The sequence below is a fragment of the Phocoena phocoena genome, chromosome 20, assembly GCF_963924675.1.
Source record: "Phocoena phocoena chromosome 20, mPhoPho1.1, whole genome shotgun sequence".
In the NCBI taxonomy this organism is placed as follows: Eukaryota; Metazoa; Chordata; class Mammalia; order Artiodactyla; family Phocoenidae; genus Phocoena; species Phocoena phocoena.
This window is the reverse complement of record NC_089238.1, coordinates 16,061,506-16,072,410: the sequence shown is the minus strand read 5'-3', so window position 1 is coordinate 16,072,410 and position 10,905 is coordinate 16,061,506. Positions and strand designations below refer to the sequence as shown.

The following is a 10,905-nucleotide window of genomic DNA, read 5'->3' as shown; positions in this document are numbered from 1 at the left end:
TTGGATGGATGGATGGAAGAAAGGAAGGAGTGCTGGGAAGAGAGAGGCTAGCCTTACATGGTTCTCAGGCTGATGGGAGAGGCACAGCATATCCAGAAAAAGACCCTGTGAGCTTCCAGAATTCCATATCCTGCCATGCAACCAGACACGGTCTTCTCAGAATCAGGGAGAAGGGATTGGAGCTCAGTGGGTGAGCAAGAAAAGCTGTCTGGAAGATGTAAGTGACCAGATGGCTTAAAGACAAACTCTTCCTGGCCCAGGCTCCCGCCTAGACACAGCACCATGCATCTCCTCGGTCCCTTGCTTCTGCTTCTCGGTAAGGATGGTGGCCTAGGCAGATACTTGGGTCTGGGATGACTGTGGGAGCTGGAGGAGGAGGAGGAAAGATGGGGGCAGAGAAGAGTAAATGTGGGGCAGGGTGGTGACAGTCAGTGTATATGTGTGTGCGTGTGTATACTTCTCTCTTTGTGTATCTGCCTCCCCCCCACCACCACCCCGCCTCTTCAGAGGAAATTCTTTAGAATGCTCTCATTGTCCTTCAGTAATGCTTTCTGTTCGCTCTGGTGGGTTCCAGAATACTTGGCTTTCTCTGACTCAGCCCAGTGGACGTTTGAACATCCCAAGATCCTCTACGCCTGGGATGGAGCCTGCGTCTGGATTCCCTGCCACTACCGTATCCTAAACATGCACTTGCTAGATAACCTGACCGTGTACCACAATTATAAGTACGACAACTCCACCAAGAGCTACCAAGGGACCATCCTCTATACGAACCTAAAAATCGGGGATGTTCCTCGTCGTCCGGGGAGGGTACAGTTCCTGGGAAACAACAGATACAACTGCACGCTCCTCATCAATCCTGTGAAAGTCAATGACAGCGGTCAGCTGGGGCTGAGGATGATGTCTAGGGAGAGCAAATGGATGGAGCCCATAGGCCTCAACATCTCTGGTAAGGCCCTGAGGATGGGTTCCTTTGTCTCGGCAATGAGGAAGGTGGGAAGCTCCTGACTCCTGGGACAGCTCACAAACCAGGTCGCCTGCAGAGGCCAGACGGGGATGCCAGTGAGCGACCGGGGTGCCACAGGACATTGGCGCCCGTGGCAGACTGGAGCATATGGGCACTCATCCCTCCTTGAGCATCTCCCCTGGCTTTTCCAGAGATGGAAATCTGAATTTTCAAGTGAAATCTCCCAATGTATTAATATGGGGGGATTCATTCTAATTAGGCCTTCGTGGCTACACGACACACAGATAGGGTGTGAACCAAACACAGGTCTGGGGCCTCCACCCGAGGGAGTGTGCTCGCTCCATTCCACGGCCTGTTTATTGGGTGGGTGGTTCTAAGCAGCCCTGTGTTTGGGGTGAGAGATGCAGCTTCAGACGCTGCAATCTGAGGGCGGCCCAGCCTCGGGGAGAGCAGGGACTGGCTGCACACAGGCCTCTCCGCTAAAGGAATCCCCTCCAGGAGCGCTGTGTGGGAGGTCTCCGATACTGAGGCCTCTGAGCCAGGTTTGTCCTCCAAGCTAAACGTGTTGAACTAAACGCGTAAAATCAGCTGAGGAGTGCCGGGGGAGTGGTCTGGAAAACATTTAGAAAGCAAACACCAGGGGGTGTGAACGAAGTAACTATAAAACAAAAAACACAGTTTCTAAGGAGGATCAGCTTTCACAAGACCTTTCAGAGGGTGTTTGGGCCGAGCAGAGAAAGGCAGGCCCGGAGAGGGGTGGACAGGACCGGCCGGGGATTCCTGATGGGTTCTTTGCGGCAGGGCATCTAAAGCTGGTCCAGGCTCCCAGGCCTCCAGCGTGGCCCCTGCTCTTTTGCAGAGACGGCTCCTCCACCCCACATTGAGCTCCCTCCAGACATCCGGGAGCTCCGCGACGTCACTGTCACCTGCTCGCTGAATTTCGCCTGCTTTGAGTACCAGGTTCATCTGCAGTGGTCCCTGGAGGAGCCTGCGGTCACCTCCACCTCCCTGTCCACCAAGACTGTCTCCACCCAGAGCACTCTCACGTTCCAGCCGCAGTGGACTCACCACGGCAAGAACCTGACCTGCCAGCTCTGGGACCCCACGCAACAGCAGTTACTCTCTGAGGAAACGGTGTGGCTGGATGTGAAGCGTGAGTCTCCCCATTGCGTCTGTGGGAGGGCCGAGGGTCCTGTCATCCCTTCACCCCCGCAGAGGGTAACAGGAGCCCACACAGACGGGAGCGTGATGGGTCTGTGGGCACCCGCTGTCGGGAATGGTCCAGGCAGAGCCGCGGCCCCTCCTCCACCATTCCCATCGTCAGCTCTGGTGTTTCAGGGGACACCTGATTCAGAATAAAATAATCTATCCTCAAACCATGACCCGATTTGGGGATCACCTGGTTAAGGTTTTTTCGTTCCCCTGGGGGGCGGGATGAAGAATTTTTTCACATCATTTTTTTGTGCCTCATTCATTCATTCATTCAATAAATATTTGTTGTGAACCTAACTAGGCTTTACTATGGCTGCTGGGGATAGAGCAGTGAGCAAAGTTCTTGCCCACGTGGAACTAGCATTGAAGTCAGGGAGACGAAGGGTAGATAGGTGAAAAGGGAAATAGAGAACATATGTGTAGGTGGTGCTAAGTGTATCACAAAAAAATAAAGCTGGGCTAGGACAGAGGGAGTGAGGGATGGAGGCTGAACTTGAGCTGAGACTTGGGTGAAGGGAGGGCCTGAGGCAGGCATATCTCTGTGAGAAGAGCGTTCCAGGGAGAGGAGAGAGCAAGTCCAAGGCCTTGAGGTAGGAACTTGGTGTGTCTGCCTCAGAGCAAGGAGCCAGCAAGCTTGGCACCGCGTCCAAGGGGCCCAGTGGTAGGAAAGGAAGGCCGAGAGGGACCGGGACACTAGATCTCGTGGGCTGCAGCGAGGGTTTTGGGATTTTTCTCTAAGTGTGGAATCCACTGAACGGTTTCAAGCAGGAGAGTCGTAAGGTCTGATGGACAGCCCTGGGAATGCTGCTGGCTGCTGGTAGAGACCAGACCTTCGGGGTCTGGGGTGTGGGGAGCAGAGAACCGAGTTGGGAGGCTGTGACGGTCAGTCACCTGGCGCTTGGACCAGCCCACCCTTGTTAACAAGGGTGACAGTGAGTGGCTACACACCCTTGCCCGCTCTGTCTAGGCCGCTGATTTATCAGAATAAAAGGCCTGCAACTTGTCGGCACTTCACACCCTCTGAGAATCCCCATCCCCTCCCTCACTGTTCCCTCCACTTCTCCAGACGCGCCGAAGTTGAAGATCCAGGTCAGTCCCAGAGAAGCCACTGTGACAGAGGGAGAGTCTGTGACCATGACGTGCCAGGTTGTCAGCAGCAACCCACGGCACCAGAATGTGTCCTGGCTCAGGGACGGGGCCCTGCTGGTGGGGGAGGAGACGCCCACGCTCACTCTGCCCGAGGTGACCAGGAAGATGAGTGGGCAGTACCAGTGCAAGGCCCACAACGATGTGGGCTCCGAAAAGTCGGAAGCAGTGGACCTCCAAGTGCACCGTGAGCCTCCTGGGAGCTGGGGAAGGGCCAGGCCGGGGGTCAGCAGGGGCGCCTTCCAGGCCCACGGGAGGGGAGCCCCAGAGGCCTCTGCTCACCACCACCCCCAGCCCCCTGGCCTCGGCCTCTTCTTCCAGATGCTCCAGAACCTTCCAGGGTTCAGATCTTCTCCTCGCCAACGAAGGAAGGAAATAAAGTAGAGCTGACTTGTATATCACTGGCCAATCCTCCTCCAACGAATTACACCTGGTACTACAATGGGCTAGAAATGCCCGGAAAGACGGACAGGACCTTCCAGATCCCAGAGGTCCTCCTCAGTCATGCTGGGGTATACTCCTGCTTGGCGGAAAATAATCTTGGTCCTGGACAAGTTGGCCAGGAAGCTGACTTGGAAGTCCAGTGTGAGTAGCCGCAGAGCTACTGGAGGGAGGAGGTGGCTCCGGGGGCAGGAGGAGGGTAGACGTGCCCGCGAAGGGACAGCAAGCAGAAACCAGGGGCTCCCGGCAGATAAGCTTCTTGGGGCAAGTGTTGTGTTCACAGTTGTGTCCTTAGCACCAGACAGGGCCTGGCTCGTGGGAGGTGCTCAGTAGATGCTTGTTGACTTGAATGAATGGCAAGATGCCAGGGTCCCACGAGGGACGCGGAGACTCGGCGTCACTCGGCAGTGGCTGAGTCCCTGAAGGGGTCTTGAAATTTTCGAGGAGAACTGGGGCAAAATGCTTCATTACCTCTTGGTTGTCAGACCCTGTTTAACACAGTGAGTCTTGGCACTGAGGGGAGCCCAGGACAAAGAGAATCCCTAGGTTTGATCCTTGGACACTGGGATGTCATAGTCGGGGCCAGATACTCTGATGTGGATGCCCAAATCCTGAAATCTGGACACCGGATATGTGGTAAGAGCAGCAGCAGAAGCAGCATGTGTTGCGTGTTTACCACACGCCACAGGGCTCTAACAGCATCCTCTCACTCCATCCTCCAGTGATTCCACGAGGTTAGCTACTCACAGGACCCCATTTGACAGATGAGTCAACTGAGGCCTGCAGCCCATGGTCACACAACTCCAAGCGGCAGGATCTGACACTCTGGATCCAGAGCTATGCTTTTCTTTTTCTTTTTTAAATTAACTCCCTTACTGTAGTGACCCGGCTCCGTGCCTCAGACCCGTGCAGAGACCCACAAAGAGTGGCCCCTGCCTTGCACGGCACCACACGTACTCCGCCCAGAGCTGTGCTCTTAACCACTGCACCATCCTGTCTCAAACGACAACCAGGCCAAATGGCCAGGGCAGGGTTTCTGTTCTCAGAGGCAAGAGGGAAGCACAAGCCCTCCCTCAGCTAATAGAGGAACTGCGTGAATGCAGGGCACAGGAAGGGGGAAGAGGAAGCAGGAAGGAACAGGTCTTATGGGCATCTGACTTTTCTTGACCCACCTCTCTGTTTTTCTTCCAGATCCCCCCAAGGAGGTAACCACAGTGATTCGAAACCCCGCACCGATTCGAGAAGGAGACAGTGTGATCCTGTCCTGTACCTACAATTCCAGTAATCCCAGAGTTACCCGATATAAATGGGATCACCTAGGCTTCCAGGACCAGCTATCATCCGCTGTGCTGACGATTCAAAAAGTTGCCTGGGACACAGGGCCAGTCAAATGCGCAGCCTGTAACCGGTGGTGTTTGTGGTCTCCCCCTGTCAACCTGGATGTCCAGTGTGAGTGCCCTGGGCCGGGGGAGCTGGTGGGTGGCCCAGTTGGGGTGCGGGGCTCTAAGGGTGAGGAGACCGAAGCCTGAACCACAGTCCTCACAGAGAATTGAGGGATGAGAGTCAGGCCTCAGGACCAAGGGGAGAGGAATTCTCGGGAACAGGGAGAGGGGAAGAGACCCAAGAGACCAGCCTGAGGTCCTTGCTCTCCAGACGCCCCCAAAGATGTCAGTGTCCAGGTCACTCCCCGCAATGAGATTCGCTCTGGGCTCTCGGTCTTCCTCCAATGTGACTTCTTAAGTAGCCGCCCCACGGATGTCCGCTTCTTCTGGAAGAAAAATGGAATCTTTCTGGAGGAAGGAAAGAAACTGAGCTTTGACGCCATCTCTCCAGAAGATGCTGGAGTTTACCACTGCTTGGTCAACAATTCCATAGGACAGACCTCGTCTAAGGCCTGGGATCTCCAAGTGCTGTGTGAGTGGCTGGAGCTGGAGGCTGGGAGCAGAGACGGGCAGGTGCCTGGCTCCCCGGATCCTGACTTTGCTTCTACTTACAGATGCACCCAGGAGCCTGCATGTGTCCATCAGCCCGAAAGACAGAGTGGTGGAGGGGAAGAAAGCAGTCCTGACGTGCGAGAGCGATGCCAACCCTCCCACCTCCGACTATGCATGGTTTGACTGGAATAACCAAGACCTCCGCCATTATGATCAGACGCTGAGATTGGACCCTGTGACACTGCAGCACTCAGGCGCCTATTGGTGCCAGGGGACCAACAGGCTGGGCCGGGGCCAGTCGCCGCCCACCACTCTCACTGTCTACTGTAAGGGCCCTTCTCCGGCCCTGGCCACTCCTGCGGCGTGCGTCCCGCACCTCCTCCCGGCTCCTGCACGGAGGGTGGGGAGTGGGCAGCCTGTGCGCTCAGAGGCGCCCCTTCTCCACACACAGCTCCCCTGTCTTCCCTCCTCCCCGATCAGTCTCTCGCCACCCCAGGGGGATTCAGGCTGCCCCTACCTTCCAGACATCCTGAGCTCCTCCCGGCTCCCTCTCTCTGCCTCTCTCTCTCTGTCTCACCCTTGATAGGCTGCTTGTTTCTACCTTTTGAGATTGTAGTGGTTTGGGTTTTTTTTTTAAAGACAAGTACATGGTAAAAACAGCATGAAAGGGTAAATAGTGGAAGGACAGATATGTCTCCTTTCTTGCTCCCCAAGAACTCTACCCCCTCCCTCCCATGAGGCTTTCACTGTTGGCAGCTGGATATGGCCCCTCACGGAGATTTTTCTATACGTGCACCATAGGCCTATAGAGATTTATGTCCATACACCCTTCTTTGTTACTCAGACAGTGGGAGAGCTCACACGTTGCCCTGAACTTCCCTTTCTTCCATGTAATAACAGCACTTGGAGATTGTTCTCTATCTGTGCATATACAGGGTGTCTGAAGAGTCTGGAAAAACACGGGGGAAAATATTTAATTTATTTATTGTGTTTTTTTCAGGTTAATGATTGGAGCCATGGCTTTAAATTTAGAGGACTGTCACTGGCAAAGCTGGTGCTAAAGGGAGCCAGCCTGAGGGTGTCATTTGGAAAAGTTACACATTGTATAAAAACATATACAATGTGTATACTGTATATACAATATACACATTGTATATGTCCCCAGGGAGTCCCCTGGGTCTCCCCTCTGCAGGCACCCTGGGGACCTGACTCTTTTGCTGAGGGGGCACTGCGGTCCCGTGTACGGATGTCGAATAACTCTGTGCCCACTGCCCTCCTCAAGGCTGGGTGCCGTCTCCTGCTCTGGGCACACCTGCGAAGAGAATTGTAGGCTAGGTTCCTACGTGAACCGGCTGGCTCAAAGGACAAGTGATTTTAAGCACGGCCGAGCTGCCCTCTGAAGAGGCGGCACCATTTATGAGGGTTACGTGCTCTGTGTGTGCCCGAGTCTGTCACGCGGCAGGAGCTCCTCTTGAAAAAGAGCTGCCCTTCCCTCCTAATGAGACGTCCAGAGGGCAGGGCTGGCTTCTCCCTCTTTCTCTGCACCACACCCCCTGGGCAAGGAGGAGATGTCGCACAGGCCAGAAGGACCGTGGCTGTGCAGAGGGAAGCCAAGGATGCCTCCCAGGCAAAGATCACAGGGCAGAGCTGGCCTGCTAGCCGACTGAGGCAGTGTCATCGACTGACGTACCTCCTTTCTCTATCAGATAGCTCAGCCACCATCATCAGGCGAGTGGCCTTGGGAGTGGGGTTCTGCCTGGCTATCTTCCTCCTGGCAATCTGGGGAGTCAAGCTTCAGAGGAGGTGAGTTCCTCCCACTGCCCACCACCTTTGCTCCCCCTCCGCCCAACCCAGGGAATGACCCCGGTTACTCAGTCCTGCAGCCCCCGGCATGCCGAGTCCACAGGGTCCTCTTCCCAGGCCCTTCATCCTCCCTGAGCAGGTCTTTATTTCTCAGCTGGAAGAGGATTCAGAGACAGCAGGGGCTTCAGGAAAGTTCCAGTGGACAGAGCTTCTTTGTGAGGAATGTAAAGGTAGGATGGGAGAAAGATGAAATGCAGGGCAGAGCTTCGAGTCAAGAAAGAAACAAAGTGGAAAATCAACTATGTGTCAAATTAAAAAAAAAAAAAGAAAGTGGAGTGATAAAGAGTGATAAAGAGTAGAGAGGCAGGGGAGCTAGGGTGGGGAGAGGAGTGGTAAGGGCCGAAACCTTGTCCTCCTCTCAGGCTCGAAGGATCCCCCAAGCTGAAGCGCCCCACTCCCTGGGGTGCTACAATCCAGTGATGGAAGATGCCGTCAGCTACGCTGCCTTGCGCTTTCCTCTTGGCGAGACTGATGCACCGAGACCTGGGTACTGAGGGCACCAGGGGGGTGACACCTGCACCCTGGGATGGATGTGGGGGGCAGAGCTCGTGTCTCGCCTGCCCTGTTTGTGCCAGGCCCGTGCTTCTTCTCCTCATTCCTGCTCTGTAACTATCCCCCTGGTAACGGTCTCGGGAATTGGATCTGTCCCTACAAACCAGGAGCACGCACAGCCAGAGTCGGTCTCTATCACCAAGGCTGGGACTTTGCAATACATACATACATACATCCACTCATTCGACACATCAGCCCCTGCTGTGTGCACTAGGCATGATACAAGGGGCTGAGAGGCTGGGGGTGCTCTTAGGGTCTAGGGGAGTTGGAAGAAGGAGCAGATTTCATGCAAAAGCCTTCATTTGTGGTCATCTCTCTGCCTTCCCTCTCAGAGATGCAGGGCCCTCAGAGATGCGGGGACTTTCCCCAAACAGGGACGACACGGTCACTTACTCTGTGGTGCAGAAGCGTCACGCGGTAAGAGGGCAGGGCTATGGAAGGTGGGGAAGTGACGGGACCTGGCCTCGGCTGTGAGTCCCAGAGCCCGGGTGGGCTCGGTGCTGGCAGAGGCTGGGCAGTGGGGAGGGCTGCCCAGACCCTGGTGAGGTCAGACCCAGGGCAGGCACCTCCCAGTCTGAGGCCGGCTGCAGCCAGTTTCCAGACAAGAGGACTCCTGCTCACGCTCTTGGACCCCCAGGCAGAGCTGAGGAGAGAAGGGACAGGGAAAGCGGGCTGTGGGAGGCTGGTGAGTGTGAGGCCACGCTCACCACCATGCGGCTTTCGCAGGACGACTATGAGAACGTGACTCCAGAGGTCCTAGAAGACGAGGGGATACATTACTCGGAGATGGTCCATTTTGGGTTTGGGGAGCGGCCGCTGGCCCAGGAAGGAGTGGAATACGTGACCCTCAAGCAATGATGGGCCAAACCAGCTGAGGTGGCGGTGCCAGGGGCCGCAGGGGCCAGGGTGGTCCTGGAACTTTCTCAGCCTCTGCTGTTCAGCTGCGAAATCACACACACACACACGCACGCACACACGCACACGCACACACGAGCACGCACACACACACACGCATGCACGCACGCACACACACGAGCACGCACACACACACACGCACGCACGCGCACACACACGCACACACACATGCATGCACGCACACACGGTCACAGTTACTGCAACCCCAGTTGGTGCAGAGAACTTTGTACATGGTCCAGAGACAGTCTTCCTTCTTAGCACTGGTAACCCCGACCCTCCAAAGGGTCTGTCCCTGGTCCTTTCCCACTCCCCTTCTCACCCAGAAATTCATCTAAATACCTATCCTGAGCTGTACAAATCCCCCTGCCCCTTCCCAGCCGTCTGCCACCACCTACCCACTCCCAAACCCCACTCCCCAGCTGGCTATGTCTCTGTGGGGATCAGCTGGTCATTATTTGTATTGTTCTCTCTCCCCACCCCTTTGACACCTCACCCCTGCTCTGATAACTCCACTCACTAAGCTTATGCGTAATTTTTGACTCCAGGGCAAAGCCCAGGGAAAGAGGAACAAAAACGAGGTAGAGGCCCTGCCCTGGGCTGGTTTCTTCTCTAAGAGGCCGTCCACGGGGAGGGTTATGCTGCTGTGCCTCCTTTCCTCAAGGGTCTCATGGTCTGAGACATACACTGATGTGGACAAACGTGTAACAGACACAGAGCTACACAATAAACATGGCTCAGATGCCACGTCAAAGAGCCAGTGAATGATTTCCAGTGTGCAGAGTCTGAGTAGGGACAGGGAGATGGGGCAGGTATCCTGGGGCTTGGGGAGAGGGGAAAGGTGACTTCACGAGCAAATCACCAGATCGGAGCGTCCATCGTCTTGTTGCCAAGAGTCCGCTGGCGTCACAGACAGAGTCTGAGTCTCGATTCTTCTGCTTAACCGGCCGAATGATCCGGGGCAAAGTTCACCAGCTTCCCTGAGCCTCAGTCTCTTCGTCTGTAACATGGAGACGCAGGCGGTTCGAGATAGGAAGTGAGATATATAACCTTATGTCATGTTATAAGAAGATTAACGCAAGAGCCAAAAGTCCCTAAAAACCACATTCCCCTCTGATTTGCATCTCTTGAAGACCATAAAAAGGGGAAGCCGATGCGTTACAGCAATTCTCAAAAGTGACCCTGCTGCGTTGTTTCACAGCCCACAGCTGCCTGCCTTCTCGAAGGCCAGCTACCTTGAGGAACCTCTCAGCTTTTCTACCTCTCCCCGTGACCCCCACTAGCTCTCTAGTATGTGCCCTGGCCGACTTGCCAGGGAGGCCCCTCCGGCTTCTCCTCCACTTCTCCGTCTGTTCTCTCTCCACCTGGTCTCCTGCTTCTCCCAAGGGGCCAAGGCCCATTCTCCTTCAGGGCAGGAACCTGTGGTTAATCATTCATCAAGATGACAGCCAGGGCTTCCCTGGTGGCGCAGTGGTTGAGAGTCCACCTGCCGGTGCAGGGGACACGGATTCGTGCCCCGGTCCGGGAAGATCCCACATGCCGCGGAGCGGCTGGGCCCGTGAGCCATGGCCGCTGAGCCTGCGCGTCCGGAGCCTGTGCTCCGCAACGGGAGAGGCCGCAGCAGTGAGAGGCCCGGGTACCGCAAAAAAAAAAAAAAAAAAAGATGACAGTCAAATTCCTGGCCTGTGGTGGGCGCTCTGAAGGCACCGCCTTCCTTGGTTGCCCTACTTTCCCGTCTGCTCGATCCAGATGCTCTCTGAGAGGTTGTCCTTGGGATGCCCAAGGAATGGGGCACTGATTTCCCCATCAACCTACTTTGTCCCTGGTTTGACGTCTTTTTTTTTTTTTTTTTTTTTTTCTGGCCGCGCCACGTGGCTT

General features: G+C 55.4%; 1 protein-coding gene across 1 annotated transcript; it reads left to right on the top strand.

The window, feature by feature from the left end:
* The first annotated feature begins 282 nt into the window (after positions 1-282).
* On the top strand, positions 283-8,973 carry CD22 (CD22 molecule). The gene is made up of 13 exons (XM_065898349.1): positions 283-316; positions 575-949; positions 1,827-2,120; positions 3,246-3,512; positions 3,647-3,910; positions 4,958-5,215; positions 5,420-5,680; positions 5,763-6,026; positions 7,407-7,503; positions 7,658-7,733; positions 7,926-8,050; positions 8,448-8,532; positions 8,842-8,973. Exons 1-13 carry the CDS (start codon positions 283-285, stop codon positions 8,971-8,973), a joined length of 2,532 nt encoding a protein of 843 aa, XP_065754421.1.
* The last annotated feature ends 1,932 nt before the right edge of the window (positions 8,974-10,905 follow it).